This window comes from Crocuta crocuta, unplaced genomic scaffold (genome assembly GCF_008692635.1).
Source record: "Crocuta crocuta isolate KB4526 unplaced genomic scaffold, BGI_CrCroc_1.0 scaffold586, whole genome shotgun sequence".
Classification (NCBI taxonomy): Eukaryota; Metazoa; Chordata; class Mammalia; order Carnivora; family Hyaenidae; genus Crocuta; species Crocuta crocuta.
The window spans coordinates 2,430,537-2,450,507 of NW_027532407.1; the positions used below are offsets into that span (position 1 = coordinate 2,430,537).

Below are 19,971 nucleotides of genomic sequence, written 5' to 3' on the forward strand. Positions count from 1 at the left end.
TCTTGGGAACTAGCTGGAAGGTCCGAGTGTGAGACTGGCTCTATGAGTTAAGCTCGTGCCGCCTGATTTTTTATATGGCTTGTACGTATCCCAGTGAAGGTTATGTTTGGAAATAGCTGGGAAAAACAGCACCATCTGTGAACTAGACAGAGTCACTTGAAAGCCCTTAGTGTTTAGTGGGAAAATTTCAAATACTCTCGTTCAAAATGACTTATCATGAAAGCCACACTGAGGTACGGCTCTTCAAAAATAATCAAGCCCTTACCCCTCTCTCATGTGAATAGACAAAGCAACTCATCTTGGGATTTCAATGGCTTCGAAATAAGGGTGGTCTCCAGGGACAGCTGTGTTTCTAGGTTCTCAGATCAGAGCCCCTTTGAAAGGGAATGTACTGAAAGGAGTGAGCTTCCCAGGCTTAATTAGATCTGAGAAGAAGGCCTTTGACATGACGGATTTTAAGTTCCCAGTTCAGATTCCTTGAGGAGAGTGCAATCATTAATCCTGAGAAACCCCAGGAAGCCAATACCTTTTGCTGGAAAGGGCTGTGCTGTTTTGCCTGGCAGAGAGCAGCTTTACTGTTTGTACTTTAGAAGTAATGGTGGAACTTGAGAATGAGCTCTTCGTAGCCCATTTGTATTGAATGATATTTGTTTTATCTGCAAGCACTTGAATGGAATTGAAGCGGTTACCTAGCCTGCCATCATCTGTGAGGGGATAAGGACCAAACTGGAGATGGGGGTAAGCCTGACCTGCAGGGCCAGAGCAGGATGCCAAATGTACTCGAGGGTTCAGTTCCGGAGAGGGGATCCAGCCAGGGGCACCCAAGGCCATTTTGGAAAAGTTCCTCCCTTGGCACTTGGCCCACCTTTGCCTACCTATTCTTGCCAGCTGGCTCCTTAATGGCAGAGGCTCTGAGATACACGCTATTCTATAGATCAGCACCCAGGAGACTGGCACATAGTAGGTGCTCAGGAAATCTGCTGAGTGCAATGGGATTAGAACGAACCTTGGTTATAGGCTTAAACGGGATGGAATAGGTGGAGAAGCATCATGTACGGGGCTTGATAACTTACAGGAAAGTTACTTTGCATTTGTTTTTGTAGCTGTGCAGGGATCTGAAAGCTTGGATAATCTTGGTGTTTTGCCCTGTGGATTTTGCCTTCTCCTTTCCTAGAGAAGTCTCGGGGGTCTGTGGCCCCAGGACTCTACTGAGCCCAAAGCAGAAGTTGCTGGCAGTCAGCCTCTCTTCTTGGTTTTTGTGAAAGTGTCAACTCATCAAGGAGGTTATACAGGGCACCCTGTGCCCTCACAGCTTGTTCCTCCGTGTCACTGCCAGCGTCTGCCATAGACTTGTAGGAGACCTGAGCATGCACCTTGCTCACTAAGGTTTCTGATAGTTGGATAAATTAAAATCCAGTTTCCACCTCCATTCTGGAGGTACAAATGGAGTTTGGGGACATTTTGTGACCTGGGACCATGACAACTAGAAAGACTTGGTGCCAGCAACAGTCTGCAATAGCCTTATCATTCCCCATTCCAAATGGGGACTCTGGCCATGACTCGCAGGTCAGTGCAGCTCATGGTTTTCCCACTCCAGGGAGCATGGCAAAGCATCAGCTAGCCTGTGACGGAGCTGGGGAATTTCTCAGCAGATGCCCAAGATCTGGATTCCCCGTTGTCCCCTCTCTTAAAAGAAAGGCCCGGGCTCTGTCCCCAGACTTTTGTATAAGTTCATGGTAGCTCCAAAACTTTTCCTGCCTCGTATCTCCGACCGCTGTCACTGCCAGCCTTTGATCCTCTCCTGTACCTCCCGTGCTTGTAGATTTCCTTGGCAACCAGATCATTCTGTCCATCTTCCCCCTGAGCTGCTCTTGCTTCTGGGCTTGCTCTTTGGCTCAGGGGACCGGCCTGGTCCTGGCCTTGCTCTTTGCTCTGGTGGCCCAGTTTACACTTTCCCTGCTACCACCTCTGGCCTACTTGAACCCACTGACCAATAGCTTGATCTCTCCAGTCACTTACAGAATTCTCAGTTTCCTCCTGGTTTCGCTCTCCAGAATCCCAGTCACGGGGACGTCAATATCCTCTTCCAGTTCTTGGCGAGCAGCCATTTCTTTAAGCATGGTGCTAAACACCACCTGATAGGAGCTGTTGACAGCCTACAAAAGGAACACAGAATGAAATACCTATAAAAGGAGTATTAGTGGCTTACGATAATTAAGCACTTTTCTGACTCCCAAAAGTACTAGTGAAATTTCAATGTGCTATCAGGAAGACACAAACCATGGGAACCATAGGGTGGCCAGAGAGATTTGTTTTAAAGAATATTTCCATTATTCTCATACTCCTCACTCCCCAATTTGCTCAAAAACAAAAAAAATATATATATATATATTAACAGAAGCATGACAAGAAATCTTTTCTGAGCATGAAATTATCTTTTTCCAAATGTGGAGATGGTTATAGAGCATAAAAATGCTTCCGTGATTTAAGAGCATGACGGCTTTTCGAGATGCAGGCCAAGTTCCGAGCGGTTGCTTCACTATGAAGGATGAGAGTTTTCAGGAAAGCAGGGTAGCACCTAGCAGCTTATAGTAGCAGCCAATTCTGTGTCCAGAGTAATGATGTTGCAAGCTGCCTTTTTATTTTGTAAATTTTATCAGTCCCAAATCTGGGATTCTAACACCCATGAAGGTGTCATGTCGCCCTGCTCATGTGCAGGTTGAGGTTGTCACCATGGCTGTTCAACATCTGGTAATGTATTGTGTGTCATTAACGTATTAGTCTCCTCTGGTAAGAGGGAGACCAACATATCCAAAGTTGTGCATGAGCCGGGACAAATTTGAGAACGTAGCTTGTGGTTGGACAGATTTTCCAGGCTGGGGGGCAGGCTGGGGTGCCTCAGGTCCAGCTTGCCTGATTCTCAGCCTCTGCAGCTCCTCTCCCATTGGGGATGTTAAGTCAACTAACCAAGCAGGCTGTCACACTGAGGTAGGTGGCTCTAATGTCGCGGGGCCTGGTAAGCAAACCAAAATCTAGGCCTATAAAATGCCTCAACGTTATGAACCGAAATCTAAGGGCAACCAATCACAAGCGGCCAAACAGGCTTTAAGTGATGGCCACTCGACACTTCCGTTGCGCTGCTTCTGCCTTGTCTTCATAAAAGCCTCTCCTCAGCTCCTGCTAGCGGGGTACTCCTAACCACTTCCGGTTTGGTGATGCACAGTCTGAATCCATATATGCTCAAATAGACTCTTAAAATGTTTTAGATGCCTCAGTTTATCCCTTAATACTGACCTCTGCTTCTGAGCAGGTTGAGGTTAAGGCCCGTGGCACCAAAATGTCTGCCTCTAAGTTCCTCATTGTTGACAGTTCTTCCCTAGGGATGGAGTGACTTCCTATTTGCCTGGGCCAGTGATCTCTCACCATCGTCTTTGGATTTTTGTTCACCAGAAACTACGGTGCCCGCTGTGGTCCCCCAGACAGCAGGCCCACTGGGTGGGCCTCGTTGAAGTTCTTGTCCCATCCAGGCTGTGCCTCCCTACTCGAGTTAGCCAGCACATGCGACTGATGTCCTAGAGGTCTGTCCCATTTGCTTCCCTGCCTGTAGCGTAGAGCTATCCTCCTCACCGTGGTAGGTGCATCGCCTACGCCGGCGATGAGCTCTCCATGCCCGGAGACTTCTCCCGGGTGAATCTGTGGTTACTGCAACCAAAACCATTTGCACAGCGAGGTTTGTGGGGCACGGGCACGCCACAGAACGAAAACAAGCATGGGTAGTGCATAGAAGCAGCAAAGGAGTCCAACTGTCAGCATAGCCAAAGTATGAGAGCCCCTGTCCAAACAGAAGGTCTTAGCGCCCTCTTTTTCGTTTGTGTCCCGGTGGTTTCTGGTATTCCCTCCAAAGGGGCCTCAAACGTCCACGCCAGCAAGTCCTTCAGCTGCAGGTAGTGTGTGGCATTTACTCTGTTCTTTCTGTCCCGCTCTGGCCCCGCCTGTCCACCTCTGCCTCCAATGACAAGGCTCGGAGAAGTGCTGCCTTCCAGGCCATACAGCTGCCTCCGGTGAGAAGGCCAGTGTCTGGGGCTGGGTGGCTGGGGGCTGCTGGGGCGCACCTGTCACACGGAGCCTCCCGGGAGGTGTCTCCTCCGCGCCTCTCACTGGCACTCCGTCCAGTACCGTCCAGCGCAGCTGGCAGGCGTGCCGAAGGGCTCTGAATAATTTAAGTTTCTAATTAAAACAATTCCTTTAGATTCCAACTCTTGCTGAAAAATCTTTCTAACATGCCTACGTTTCCTTTCCTGTCTTAGTAAATACGATGAGGTGAATGTGCATTCCAGTCATTGTTTTCCCTCCCTTTAATGTGGCATTTCAGCATTTGAAAGGCAATTCTTTTTTTTTTTTTTAATGTTTTATTTATTTCTAGGAGAGAGAGAGAGACAGCGCGAGCAGGGGAGGGTCAGAGAGAGAGGGAGTCACAGACTGAAACAGGCTCCAGGCTCTGAGCTGGCAGTCAGCACAGAGCCCGACGCGGGGCTCGAACCCACGAACTGCGGGATCATGACCTAAGCGAAAGTCGGACGCTTAACCGACCAAGCCACCCAGGCGCCCCGAAAGGCAATTCTTATTAATATAACGTATAAAGCAGCAAGTGTGGACAGCAAGATATTTAGGGCTCAGGGTAAACTAAGAGCAGAAAATTTCCCAATTAAAACATTTTAAAAAAAAAACCCCAAATACCTAATTTTTTTTTTACCTCTTCTATTGTAAATTTAGAAGAATATATCTGCTTAATTTTGAATTCCAGGGACACAAGATTTCACTCTTGTGGTTGTAGTTAGCAGCTACAATCCTGAGAAAGTTTCTTCGCCATAATGGAAACGGTGCATCATAATGTTTTCGCCTGAATCAGCATGTAAGTCTTAGAAGCAAGTAGACACGGGAAATTAGAGCCACCAGGCTGCACCAGCAGGTAAAATATTCATGCAGTAAAGACGATATAGCATGCTGTAGATATAAGGCTTATTCAGATGATTGCGACTTCCCATCTTCTCTCCGGTTATCGGGTCCAGCTGGGGAAAGGGCGTCCGTGGACTCTCAGGGCTGGTTCTGTGTCCCTCTGAGGGGACGTGGGCAAGGGTATCTGCTGCTAGCTGCTGTGGTGTTAGCCTGCATGGCCGAGGCTGTGGTCTCCACCCCTGACAGGCTGCGCCCTTCCCGGTCCTTTGGTAACAGACAGCAGGCGTGCTTGAAGCGATTTCTGAGCTGCTGTGTTTCGGCACTTAATTGCCAGGGATGTACGAAGTGAAAAGAGAACTCAGGAACTCCCCACCATGTCATCCCTTGGGTCCTCAGCTTACTAGCCAATCTGATTTCTCTCCATCCTTCAATTTTTTTAATGTTTATTTTATTTTTGAGAGAGAGAGAGAGACAGAGTGTGAGCAGGAGAAGGGCAGAGAGAGAGGCAAAGCAGAATGCAGAGCAGGCTCCAGGCTCTGAGCTGTCAGCACAGAGCCCAACGTAGGGCTCGAAACCACAAATCATGAGATCATAACCTGAGCCAAAGTCAGGCACTTAACCAACTGGGGCACCCAGGCATCCCCTCTCCTTCAGAGGCTTCCTTTTTTTTAAAATTTATTTTTTAATTTACATTCAGGTTAGTTAGCATACAGTGCAACAGTGATTTCCGGAGTAGATTCCTTAATGCTCCACATCTATTTAGCCCATCCCCCTCCCACAGCCCCTCGGCGACCCTCTGTTTTCTACGCTTACCAGTCCTTCAGAGGCTTCTTCTATGTGTTTTAAATATAATGTCTAGGGTTGTAAGCTGTCAAAAGTGGGGGGAAAATACAACTAGTCCAACTTTCTAGAATTTAACTTCATTTTTTTTTTAATTTTTTTTATTTATTTCTAGGAGAGAGAGACAGCGTGAGCAGGGGAGGGTCAGAGAGAGAGGGAGACACAGACTCTGAAACAGGCTCCAGGCTCTGAGCTGGCAGTCAGCACAGAGCCCGACGCAGGGCTCGAACCCAGAACCGCGAGATCATGACCTAAGCGAAAGTCGGACGCCTAACCGACTAAGCCACCCAGGCGCCCCAATTTAACTTCATTTTTATTGAGGTTTTGACGAAGACTGATTTGCCTTGACCTCTAGATGAATGAAATGTTTTGTTTTGGGCTTTGCCACCTTTAAAAGGGTTCCAGAATGTGTTTATATTATGAGAAGGGCTCTGAAAGTAGGGCTGTGCAGGGCTGCATGTGCCTTTATTCTGACCCGCTTTGATTTAATGTGTGACATTTAAACTTTGGCCTGTTTTAAGAAAAGCTCCTGTGGGCTGTCCTAACAGTGGAGTGAAGCAATGAGTCCCAGCACTTAGGACGTAGTTCCCAGCTGGCCTGGGGGCACACTGCTCCAACTTTGGGAGGAAGGGGGTCTCGAGTTTTTATCTGACTTACCTTGTTACAGTCCTCAGTTTCCGTGGAGTCCACGGCCTCATTTAACAAACTGTCCCACAAGCTGTCTTTAGAAACAAACTCCATGGCTTTTGATTTTGGAGGGAACGGCAGAAGCGAAGACATTTGGAAAAACAGCCACCACAACAAGCAAGCAAAACCAAAACCAAAAGGAAACAGTTACGGCATTTACCCTTGCCCTTTTAAATAAAAATGTATGTGTCATCAATAAGGCTTTAGGTAAACTCATCAAATTTCCTAAACTTCAACTTGGGGATATTAATAAAATAGGAATAAAGGGGTCAGTTTCAGTGGCTGACTTTAGAAAGCGTGTGTTACTGGTCGCTGGCAAGGTTCACCTGACAGTGACGTGTGAGTGAGTCCTGAATGAAGTAAGGCAATGAGTAAGCAGGCAGATAGCTGGGAAGGAACATTCAGGCAGGGGGCTAGCAGGTGCAAAGGCACTGAGGTGGTAGAATGTGGGAGTGTGGTTGACATAACTCAAACTGTAAGAGGCACAGTATACCTGGGGAGGGGTGAATATGGAGGGTAGTAGGAGTGGAAATGGCGAGCGGGTGGGGGGAGGGTAGTGTAGGTTATAGGGCAAACTCACAGAGGACCTTGTAGTCTACAGGAAGAATTTTAGATCTTATTCTGGGAGAGATCTATTCTGAGTGTGATTTTCTCTTGGAAGTCCTGAGAAATATTCCTGTCTCCTGCCGGTTTTGTAAAAAATTGCTGATTTCTTGACTTAAGTATGGCTCCTAATTGCGAATCAAAGCATAAGAGATGTATTCTCAAGCCCGTGAGCTCATAAAAAGTGGAGAATGAATAACTTTGCTCTCAAGGTCAGCTACAGCCTGCTAGAGGTAGAGCCGGGGCCAGGAGGGGTACGTAGAGCCTCATGTGTCGACGGGGTGCAAATTGAATCAAGGAATTGATAATTACAACTTGGGCCCCATCTCCTGCTCCCGGGAAGGTGTGGCTCTTGAGGGGGGGGCTCAGGGGACGGGCTCTCAAACGGTAATTGGACCCCCGGGGAAATTACTGTTTTGTCAGCTTCAGGATGACAGCGGCCCCTTCAAGCCGGCCCACCCAGAGAGCCCTGAAGGTCCATCAGGTTGGTGCAGGGCCGACTTCTTATTCTGTCCGATTTTGTGTGTCTAGGACACCTTTGGGGACGGAGAAGGGATGTTCTTCGTGATCTCCGTACACATTCACTTTGCCCTTCATCCCGGTTTTGGTTCAGTAATAAAAGCTCTGCTGGGATAGAGAGCCCCACTCAGCTGGACCCGCCTTTACCGACACCTTTCTGCCTCCAGCCCCCCGGCCCCAGCGTTGCTTTGTCTCGGACACAAACCTGACACGTCTGTGGTAGACCCTGTGCTGTGGGAATCCACAGTAGTTCTCTCAGTTCCCGAGTGCACCCTGGGGTATGAGGCCGGGCCGGGCACCGGGGCCCTCTCAGCTCAATTCCCAAAACACGGAGTGTCCCCAGACTGCCTGCCGTGGAAACAGCTGGGAAACGTTCTGAAAAGCCATTCCGGAAAACCCAGCGAGAATCCGTGGGAATTCCAGCAGGCTCTGAGGAGGAAGCTCCTTATGGTCGTCACTGGAGAGGGGACACAGAGGACCTGGGAGAATGTGTCTGGGGAGACAGAGTGGCAGGCGGCGTCTCCCGTGGAAGATTCTTTGAGTATGTGCCCCCCCTAGATTGTGAGTGAGAGTCTGCCACTGGCTAATAGCTTAGCAAATCCCCATCATTTGTGACTGCCCCATTTTAATAGGCACTACGGAATAATGCACAGTTAATTTGAGGGAAACCAAGCTAGGTGTTCATCAAGGGAAGAACGTGGCTTGGAATGGCGGCGTTCTGGGTGCTCGATTCAACATCATAATTCACCTTATTAACTTCAATGGGCACTGTCTACATGTCAAGACAAGCACGGCAGCTACACAGCAACAGCCACACCGGGGCTGAACAAGGACAAGCTTTATGCCTACTGCCTGATTAACTTTCCCTCTGGGGATTTCCGTCAGCCCCTACCTTTGTTCTAGAGAGCTCCTCATCTTCCCCTGTAGGGGCTCTGAGGGAGGGTTGGTGGGGGCGGGGGAAGCACCAGGTCCTTGAATGGTGGCCCTACGGGCTACTCACAGCATGTCACCCAGGTCCGTGACACTTCGGTCCCCTCTTCTGTGTAATGGGAACAGTAAAATTCATCTTCAGGGCGGTGCAGAGAAGCAGGGCTAACATTGGTAGATGCCAGGGACACAGGATTCCCTAGAGTGTGTCCTCTCTCGATCCGATTAGGAACAAATCTTAATTTCCCTCCATCCAATCAGTGCCTCTCCCCTAATGGTTTCTCCTACGGAACCATAGTTCCTGAATTCGGGAGAGATATTTGAGCTGTGTGGATCCGTCCTGTGGGGCAGCTCCCCACATTGTAGATGAGGAAAGGGAGGGAGGAAGCAGTGAAGGACTGAAAAATGGGCAACCAGGCTCTACTGAGAACAGGCAACAGAAGAAACTTGGTCCTGTCTTCCCCTCCTCGACCTTTCCTGTAGTAAGCCCCTTTTTATCCTCGACAGGTGGATGGAGGGATTGGCTCGTCTGGTGATTGCTGTGGGCACAAGTCTATAAGCTTTTCTCAAACCTTGCTACTCAAGGTGTGAACCATAGATTAGTAGCAGTAGCTGCTGCCGGGAACTTGTGAGAAATACAGGACCTCAGACCTACTGAACCAGAATCTGCATTTTAACAAGATCCTCAGTGATCGTTCTGTGCATTAAAGTTTGAGCAGCACAGTTCTAAACCCTCCCTGAAAATGGATTAGGATGAAGACAGTTCTATTGATCAGTACCCTTCTGGGGGTGATTGGGTAGTGGGTGGGATATATTGTCTAGAGTCTGAGAGTTTGGTTGATAAGCCGCCTGTGTATGCAAGACTTGATCTTCCCCTCAGCCCCTACCATGTTGAAAGATAAGAGACTGTAGTCCCTAAGTTGTTTCCTAATAGGATGGGCCGTGTTAATTGTCGAGCTTTTGTTTTGGTGTGGGGGGAGGGAGCGATAGGTGTAAGTTGGAATTTTGCCACCATCAGAATTCTCTCCTGTCCTTCCCCTTCAGAGGATTCAACTAAGCCCTCCTTAGTAAAGAATTAATGTGTTTAAAGGCACCATTTGTAGGGGTTCCAATTTATTCCCCACCAAGGTGCCACTGGATATATTTATTTGGAGGGGTCCATGCCCTCTTGTCAAGCTCCACTGCCCAGACCTCAGGGATCCCAGCAACCAGTTAGGCCCTCTTTAAATATGGGGTTCCCTGTACCAGAGCTCTTGAGTACAGAGAAGGAGTTATGTTCCCGGTCATTCTGTCTTGCTCCAGAGACCCTCTCTCTATTTCTTATTCTATTCCTCTTCTTCAGGAAAGGACATGAAAGCCCACCCGAGTTCAGAGGCTATGTGCCCAGCATGTCCCCAGGTCCTCTCTAGGACTTGGTACAAGCTGGGCCAGCAAGGGATGCACCCTCCCGCGACACCACCCCCAGGCAGGACACTCTGCAGGGAGCAGGGATCTTTGGATATATTATGTTGGGTGCTTACCACTTTCTTCCCGTTGAGGCATGTCAGGGACAACATATGCTAAAAAATAATAGCAACAATTATTAATAGGATGTGGTATGGTGAACTTGTCTGGACCTTTTGGTCCCTGAGGGAATCAAGTTAATAAAGTACATCCTAAATAGCTGGGGTAGACTGGGTGGAGATCATGGGTTTAGGGGTAAGTGGCTTCTGTCATCTTCGGTTTGAGGCCTGTTGTTTATACTCAACACATATTGATTCCCTTCCCTTTGTTGATATTTCATCTTGCCCATTAGAATGTAAGTTTAGAGAAGGTGTAATTTTTTTCTTTTTAGTTGTACATTGAGCTCCTGGAGGAACAAGTGTACAACATAGTGATTCAACAACTCTTTATGCTCTGCGATGTTCACCACAAGCGTGGCTACTATCTGTCAGAGGGTATGATGGTTTTGTTCATCTTATATCCTGTCCAGTATGCAGTAGGTGAACAGTAAGTTTGCTAGATATACAGTTAATGTCATGGAATAAACTGAGTATGGGTAACCTATTATCTTTCCTTCCAATTCCAGTGGTAAGTACCCTTATCTCCCTCTTCAAAATTCAATTTTAATTCAAATTTAAAAACATGTTTACCCTTTGGCTCAGTTTCTTCCTTGGTCCCTGAGGCTTGCACCAAGCCCTAGAAATAATACTTTGGCCACAGGCCTTAGTAAGATTGCTTTAGTCTAAAATGGTCAAAGGAGATCTCTCTTTGGCCAGGGGCATAGTCATCCTGTTATTCTTACCTTCTTGTGGATGGACTTGTTAATTTCTACGAGTCATTTAAAATCATCCTCCAATCATAAAATTTAAATACCTTCCGATTCCGGCTTTACAGTGGTTAGTGTGGTTGGTGAGAGTTTTAATTTTGATTTTGATTTTGCGGTTGCTGTTAAAAGACAGAAGAAGGTGACTGTTAGCGATTTGAACCTCACTCTTTCTGAGGGGTTCATATTAGACATTTAGGGTCTGAAGTTCTTCCTCGGTGCCCAAGGCTGATGGAGAGATGGGAAGAGCAGGTTGGAGGGCACTGCTGGCATATACCGGACACGCCCCCTGCTGGCACATGCTGGACACGCCCCCTGCCTCTAGTCCTCTTTAGTTCTGATAACTTATCCAAGACTGCAGTGAACCAGTGGTTGGGACACGTATGTAGACTCTCTGTGGCCTTCTCTGCTCACCGCTGGGCCAGTTAAGGACCCTCAGAATAGATAGAACAGCAAAGGGGGGAGATTTTAGAGCTCCAAGTCGCTCCAAAGCCATGTGGAAATGGGGTGTGCGTGTCACTACGGGAAGTGGGCATCTCCGCTCTCCTGTGGCTCTCGGAGGAGTGTGGGATGGGAGCTGGCTGGGACACACGGGGACTATCTAGTACAGATGCACTACCATATGCAACAGGAGGCCACTGTATTTTCTGAGGGCTTTTGTAAGTTCTTGGCTATTACTATTTTATGTCTTCTGGGATTTTTTAGTCCCTATTCCTTTTTGCGCCCTCCCCACCTCTCCTTCTTCCTATCCCTAAGCCTATGCATGTGCATACACACACATCCTATATATAAATCCTATGTATACACAGCAGAGAGTAGCAAGCCAGTGGTCAACAAGCAGGGGCAACCTGCTCCACCTGCCCCTGGGGGTGTCAGGATTCGAGCCTGGTTCTGGGGTGCCAGGATGAAACCCTCTCGCACTCAGGCAGCGTCCCTGCCTATTAGTCCTCCAGCTGAGACCGGGCCCGCTGTAGATGAGGACCTCTCCGGCTATCCCACTGTGGCATCGCTCTGACTGTTAGGAATCTGGGCTTTTTTTTTTTTTTTTTAACATATTTCCCAGAAGGGGGTCCTATTCTAGCCCTTCAGTGCACATGCAGAGTCAGGCCTTGTCCTGGTGCGGCAGAACATGGATGTCTGAAGGCAGCTGTCCTCTCTTGGAGCCGCATGTCTTCCAAGCTTACCACCCCCTTGGCTCCGACGCTTTCATGGATGACGCAGCCTCTGGGTCTGCCTAATGCCACTCTCTCCTCCAAATCTGCTTCCAACTCTCATACAGTGTGGCAGTCCCCACACTGAACAGCTGTCCTGGGGCTGGCCTTCCGGTGCAGGCTCACACAAGACTGATTTCTGTTTATATAGTCTTTTATTGGATTTGGTTACACTAGCCTTTCTGACACTTGCATCAGTCACACCAGTGACTTCTTGAACTTGTGGCTGAGTCAAGTGTCTACATCCAACAGACCTTCCCCACCTTGTACTTTTCCATCCTATCATTTTTGTGGGCTTAAAAGCAGGATCTGCTCTAAGTTCGCATTATATTTCATCTAGCTAGTCCCAGTTCAATGTTTCCGCCTGTCAGGATTGTTTAGAATCTGATTACATTATCCCCATCAACCAACAGCTTCAGGTCATCTGCAAATGTAAGTATTCCTCCTACATCTGTATCCAGGTCTAGAATAAGATGCTGTACAGAGCCCCGTGGCTCCCCACTAGAAACTCAGTTCACTCCGATACTTCAACAGTATCTCTGGGCGGTTATTCGACAGTTCTCATTTGATCATCTTCCATTAGCATCCACCTGACCCTGCTCCATCTTGTCCATGGGAACAGCTGGAAGACTTTGAAATGAGCCCCTTGGGGCATTTGGGCCCACTGGGTTACCATAGTTCGTTGATCTACTAACTTTGTCAAAACGTGACCTTGATTTGTTCTTAGTCATCCTATGCTGGTTTCTTGTGACCATTTTGCTCTCAATATTTGCCCTAGGTTGGTCGTACAGACTCATTTCCCAATTTCTCAAAAACCATAAATGTGATTAAGCCACTCTCACTCTATAGATATTCTGGTGTATATTTTATCCCAGTCAGAACAAAGAGTTATCATTCCCTTCTGATCTTTCCACCAGCCTTTGGTTTCTGGTATTTCTCACCCAATTTTGTTGCATCTGTTTCAATCTGCAGATTATTTCCCTTCTTAGTGAAGTAAAAATTAAATACCAATCAAAGAACCTGACTTTCTCCGACTCAGCCCTCAACATTGCACTAAACATTGGCCCTGTTTACCTTGATCTTCGTTTTGCCCTAATCATAGTTTTTTTTTTTTTTAAATTTAATGTTTATTTTTGAGAGAGAGAGAAAGAGCAGGTGCATGCGCCTGTGAATGCATGAGTGGGGGAGGGGCAGAGAGAGAGGGAGATACAGAATCTGAAGCAGGCTCCAGGCTCTGAGCTGTCAGCACAGAGCCTGACTTGGGACTGGAACTCATGAACCTTAGCCAAAATCAGAGGCTCAACCGACTGAGCCAACCAGGTGCCCAACCCCAATCATATTTTTAAAGGACCCCCGTCTTTTGTGGCTTCCTGCCTTATGACGATGGTGGTGGTAGTGGTGAGGGTGATGGCGACAACGATGACTTTTTGGTAAGAATAAGTTTACCCTGGGCTTCAGCTCTCCGAGCACCATTCTAAAGTTTGAGCAATTTTCCTACCTTTATCACAGGTAAGCTTCTCATCTTTTGAACCTGAGTGTGATCTTTCAAAATCTGAGTCCGCCACGGGAAATGGCACTAGTTTGCACTTTGGGGAGTTTTCCAACCCTCTTCTCCATCTGGCCAGGTGGCTTGAAGTAAACCACTCCACTGACAGCATCCCCTCGCTGTTTATTCTCACCCACATCCCTACACATATAGTATCTCCTTGTGTACATCTTTCTACACACAGCCCCCTTCCTACCAAGACTTTTTTGGGGAGTAGAATATACCCTCCTATCACCATATCTGGCCTTGAATCAGTGGATTCCATGACAATTTTGCAAGTATTTGACAAATATTGTAGTATGCTTACATAAGCTTACTATGTGCCAGGCACTAAGTCTTGAGGATTTTTACAGCCATGGCTATAATGCTCTGTGTTAGAACTTGTGCAGTTCTTTACGACCTTGCTCTGTGCCTGGATAGGTAGACACCTGAGGCCATAAATAGCCTCTCTGATCCTCCTTCGGAACACTCCCTTATATAGGTCATGAGGCATCCCTGTGCCTTTAGCATCCCTTCCGTATCAGACCTGCCACTCTCCGTAGCAATAGGTTTCAGGGACTTATCTGGATGTTCTTCCTCCATATTTGGTTCAAAGTCTTACTTGTTGAGAAGGGCCTTGCCATGTAAAATGCTGTTTCTGGCCCACTGGCGTTGAACAATTTCATAATTCACAAATACTTTAACAATAGGAACGTGGCACCCATGAAATTTATCCTCCACTTGAGGTTTTCTGGTTCTCCAATGTTCCTGTGCCTTCATAGCCTCTGGGGATGTTGTTGAGAATGCAGACAGGGATCCTGAGAAGGCTGGAAATCTGCATGTTTACAGGAAATCTGGGACAGGGAGGCACAGTCCCGGACCCGGAGGAATAGCGTCATCAGTGCCTGCTCTCATCTTCGCTGTTCCTACTGCCCTCAACCCCACACAGCCGGCATCTTGGATTCTTTTCGTCTCAAGTCTCTGTGTTTCTCCAACAAGTGGATGGGTGGCTTCTGCCCCGGGCCTAAAGCATATAGTTTTTCACATCTTCCATGTTTGGGAATCCTTAGTGTTCCGTGCTCCAGCTGCAGAAGGACTGGCTTTCCTCCATGGCTGGTGCCCCATCCCCATCACCCACACTTCAATTTCCCTGTGTCACTTTCCTCTCTCTCCTCTTGAGGTGGTTTTGAGCCCTTCCACCTTCCTCGAGCTCTGTACTTCCTGGTTTTTTCCTGTGTGCCGTCACTTTCTCTTACAACTCTTTCACACACAGATGGACATATCTTTGTCATCTATTTGCCCCATTCTATTGCCCAGACATAATCATGTACATATTATAGGCATGTTTTACCCAACTGTTACCAATGCTCTCCAACGGACAGCTTGCACTTCCAAAGCAGAAGGGGAAAGAAAAGCCTCCACAAATTTTGGAGAGCTGCTTGCTGTCCCCTGTGTTTCAGTCTCTGCTGTAACCACCATCCCTCCACAGAGCTGCAGGAACCTGGGCTGTGTCACTGATTCTGGCTTAGGGGCTCCAACACAGAGCACACCCTTGGTCCAGGCCACCACGTCACATTATTTGATCAGTAGGCATTTCCTGTGGGTGACTAGACTTTTAATAAACATATGTTGGCTGTAAAGAACTCGGTATTAAAAAGACACTCAGCTGCAAAACCAATGCCCCTACAGACCAGATATGCAGAGTGCTTCAAACCTAAATTAGATACAGACATGACTAGCTCTGTAAATTAAGCTTTGGGACGAAAAGGATCATGAATGAACAGGTCAAATAAAACAATGACTGCAAGAGGCTCTCTCTCTGGAGGTGGGTCCACGGCTGTAAGACCAGGCTTTGATGCTCCCCCTTCCCTCCCCCCAGCCTTCTTCTGTCTCCTTTCTCCCCTCACACTTCCTTTCAAACTTGGCATTGGCACTTAACAGGCTATTACCCAGCAAATGACTTTTAGAATCCTGCTTATGAATATTTAGATAAATGCTCAGATTTTTCCCAGCTGTCATACTTATTGACTTTGAAATGGTTCCAGTTCTCAGGGCTCCACCAGAGCTCACGTGCTGACCAAAGTCCCACACGAGCTGATTTAGCCCGTAAACTACTCCTCATCCTGCCCGGGCTGCCCGTGCCACTGAGCTCCTGGCTTGCGTGGCCCTGCCCTCTGCCTCTCCACTCTCCCTCATAGAGTTTCTGCCTCTTAATTTCATTTACCCACATTTGAGCTACAAAATATAGCAGGCACGGATGCGGGCAGGGAAGTGGGGGTGATGCGGGAATCTAATTTACCGCTGCCATGACTACAGATGTGAAATGAATCTGTGAACCCGCGATGGATCAATCTCAGGAAGGCGGGGTTTAAATTATTAATAATGGCAAGAAATGCTATTCAGTGTTCCATCCTAGGATCCTAGAGTGAGGGGACTTTGGGCTTAATTGGGTAGAGGATTAAGATTCTCAGTGCAATCTTGCCAAACTGTCTCTTGAGTGTCTCCCAGTTGTGGCTACAGAAGTTCACGCTACAGAGGATTTGTGCTGGTTCTGAGTCCTGGCTGGTTGGACGGCATGCCGAGAGACTATCCCATTTGCCACTGTCCACGGGATCATCCGGATACAGCCCATCATCCCAAGGAACCAGTCGTAATCTGGGAAGGTAATGGCCTGTGTCCCTGAGGGAAATAGGGTCTGTGTTCATGTAGAACAGAACAGGAAGACTGATGAAAAGAGAGGGCAAGGTATTTGTTTTAGCCCTTTGCTGATGCTCTTTCTCTGAGGGGGGTCTGGGCTGGAGGATGGGGGTAGCAGGGCTAGTCGAGGAGTTTAACTTCTTACCTAAAATACCACTTTGAATGGCACAGGAAGCAGTGTATATCATTAGCATGAGAGGCAATATGAGCGCCATGCTACTTCACACACATGGAGTGCATTCCCCTTCCAGCCCCCTGTGTGATGGCCGGCAGTGGGCCGCTCCCCTTACCCGACGTGGTCTCATAGATCCATTCTGTCTGCGTGCTCTGGTCCCGCCAGGCCAGAAGTTTTGCACCTTGCAGCATGGAGGATGTAGAAGGTATCGTGTCATAGTATGGAGACTCGTGGGAAAGTTCAGAGATGGAAGGAGGGGCAGCGTACAAGGTGGTCCCTTGAGAAGGCATCCTGTCAGAGGGAGCACAGAGGCAGGTCAACTTCCGCACAGAAGTCAGGTTAGGCACTGGGTTCTTTGGCCTGCTAGGAAGGTGGGGGTGGGGTGCTACTCTCCATCTCCTGCAGACCCTGCCCATCCCACATGGTGGATGTCATGAGTTAGAAGGGACCTACTTGTAGATGGTGGCAAATAGGCCCATGTGGCATTCTGGGCAGCCCAGCCACACATCGTCAACTCCTGCTTCATTTGGAGTAGAAGTCTGTATGGATGCCTTCAAAGGCCAATGGGCCAGGCTTCCATGCCAGAACATTCTCTCCTTGCGGGCTCATGACCCTGCCCATTTCAGTGGCTCTTTCTGCCTTACTGCTGCCTCAGGAAGAGTGGAAAAAAATACCAAAGTAGATGCTGTAGCTTAAAATCAAGCACTGAGGCCTGTCCCCTCTAGTCTGCCCACTATTGATACCACCAATATGGAGAAAGGTTTCACAGGGCCTGATGACAGAGCATTGGCTGTGAGGCAGAGGCCCTGCCATTTGGTAGCTTAGCATCTAAAGAGACAACCTCAACACACCACGCTGCGTTCTTCCTCAGGAATCTCTGGCTTTTAAGTGGGGACAAAGACCTGTAATTTAAAGGGATAAGAGGGGTCTTTGGGGTGTTTCAGCCCTGAGGTCACCTCATGTAAACTGGCCAAATGGCAGAGACAAGCGTAAGGGAAAATGCCCAACATATAAATGGGCGGTGACCAGGGTTGCTAGACAAAACACAGTCTTTGAGGTCAAATGACCCGAGCTGAAATCCTGGCTCTAACACAATTGTGGAGTAACTTTGGGTAGCCTACTTAGCTTCTCTGTGCTTCAGCTTCTGCACCTTCTGATAAGCATTCCCTCCTGGACCTCCCTCCTGGGTCTCTGCCGCTGGCGACAAGATGGGAGTGTGCAAGCGCGTTCTTGGCTGCTGCTGTTCTTACTGGGGAAGTAAGTGGTTTGGTGGCCCTTTAGAGACAAGCCTGTTCCCTGTCTGGGTCAGTGTTCCCCCCTGCAGAGAGAGACAGGCAGGGGGTGAGGGGCTGTGGTCTGAGGCTGGGAGATGAAGAGGTTGAGGGAAAGAGGAAGAGGCCACTTGCTCTACCCTGGGGGCTCAGCGTCTGTGGGAGTTACAGATAGATCTTGTTTCACTTCCAAGGAACCCAGAGCCTAGGGCTAGGGCTACGGCACAGCGGCTGTGTTCTCAGGGTGCACCATTGAAATGGAGCAGTGGGGTTAAGCGGCAGATGGCATATCCCAGATCGGGTGACTACCGGGATCAAGTACTGGTGGACGTAGGTAAGCTCTGTAGGCAAGTGTCAACTCTTGCCCTGTTCCAGGCCTCAAGGCCAGATCAGGAGACTCCCAGGCTTTATCCTTCTAGTGGGATGATGCCTCTCCGATCTCACTCGCCAGGTGCTCCCTGGGACCCCAAGAAGTAATGCAAATCCCCATGAAAGGACTCCGAGAAGTCAAAGCTGCCCCATACAATGAAGGGATGATACTTAAGGTAATGGCGGGCCCATCTGGTCATTGCCATCGCCATGGACATTTACTCAGCATCCCACCTGCCACACCTGCCCTGGGCTGGGACGCTGCAGGATCTCTGGGGTACCTGTGGCAGCAGGGCTGGGGGCCTGGCCTACCTGGGCCCAGCGCCAGCTCCCTGCCCTGTCTGCAAGGGAAGGGTGCAGGACGAGCCATGGGTCCTGGGTCCTGGGGAGCCTTGGCTGCAGGCCTGCACCTTCAGCGGTTTCAGAGTGGGGGAGGGGCCTGGCGCACTGGGTCCGGGGGCCTCCAGGGCATGTGTGTACAAGTGGGAGAGGGAGACTTCCTGTCTATCAGGCACCTGCTTCCTTTTCCCACCCCCTGCCTTATGAGTGCCACACGGCCTGCCTACAGTGGTTTGCGCCTTTCAATCTCTCAGCAACCTTGTGTCAGAAAACGCCAGGGGCTCTCTGAGCACCCAGGCCCAGACCTGGACTCTGGGACCCAAGTGGGGAGGGTGCGTGACAAACGCAGGTGAGGCCCCAGGGCCCCTCTGATCCCCACGCTCCTCAGTGACAGGAAAGTCACTCAGCTGCAATATGAATAAAGGGCTGGATGGGTGCGTGTGTTTAGATTAAAGCTGATCCCATATCGTGACTCTTGTTCCAGGCAGGCGAAGTTTCCGCGTGGGGGCTCACGGGGAGCAGACCAGGAGTCACAAGGGTCCACAGCACTTACTGAGCATGTGCTGTGCACTAGGCACTGTTCTCAGGGAGCCCCGCGAGCTGATGCTCGTTTCATCCTGACCGCAGCCTCCTGCGGCTGAAATGCTCACTGTCCCCATTTTATGGATGAAGAGTCCTGGGCACAAGGAGATAAGTGGCTGCCCTAGGGCACACAGCTGCCGGGAGGAGGAGCTGAAATTCTCACCCAAGCAGCCTGGCCCCAGAATCCCTGTTCTCAGTCACGGCCTTTCCCGTGGTCACTGCTCTGGGTGTCAGCAAGTGAGGTGGAGGGGCCTCCGAAGAGCTACTCTGTCTTATGCGTTGCCGCAGTGGAGGTGAAGCCGGAGGACCCGCGGTGCCCCCGGGAGGGTGCAGTGCGGAGCCCAGGGCCGGTGTGTGTGTGTGTGTGTGTGTGTGTGTGTGTGTGTGGCGGGGGGAGCAGCAGTGGGGGCCGCTTCACCCACACCTGTGGGCTCCCTACGTCGAAGAGCGGGGCCCTTCTTCCTGCGCCTCACTAACACTGAACCGCCCTGTGCTTTCTTTGTATTGAAGAGCCAAAAATTAAGTCCTCCATTAAGAGAAACCTCGGGCTGCACGTAGCCCCAGTCCCAGGAAAAGCCTGAGACTGTTCAAGGCTAAGGCCATCTTCGGACCGCCCTCAGTTCAGCTAATCAAAAAACATTCCTATGGTCTGAGTCAAGGCTGGGAACTGCAGATACAAACTAGCCAATTTGTCACCGCTTGCCTGAACCCCACGTGGGCCCTTTGAACTCACCTCATAATTGGTCATTTTCAAAGGATTCACAGAAGTCATGATTGGGTCCCACCAAAAGGAACGAACACCTCACAGATACTGAATGGTCAAAGCTGTTACCAAGGGTGCTGTACAATTGTAACTGGTGCTTATGTGATGATGCTACATGTACTGTAACACCCCCATCCCTTACTCCTTAAAAACCCTGTTCGCTATTGTTCTTCGCTTCACCTTGCTGCCATGACACCGGTAG

At 49.1% G+C, this 19,971-nt stretch overlaps 1 protein-coding gene across 1 annotated transcript in view; it reads right to left on the bottom strand.

Annotated features, from left to right (window-relative positions):
• Positions 1 to 19,971, bottom strand: part of ERICH6B (glutamate rich 6B) — a 63,507-nt gene that overhangs the window by 19,188 nt on the left and 24,348 nt on the right. The window contains exons 5-9 of the mRNA XM_077778780.1: positions 16,561 to 16,736; positions 10,888 to 10,959; positions 10,053 to 10,091; positions 6,454 to 6,539; positions 2,020 to 2,156 (exon numbers count right to left, since the gene is read on the bottom strand). Coding sequence (XP_077634906.1) covers positions 2,020 to 2,156; positions 6,454 to 6,539; positions 10,053 to 10,091; positions 10,888 to 10,959; positions 16,561 to 16,736 — 510 coding nt within the window. The remainder of the gene's footprint in view (positions 1 to 2,019; positions 2,157 to 6,453; positions 6,540 to 10,052; positions 10,092 to 10,887; positions 10,960 to 16,560; positions 16,737 to 19,971) is intronic.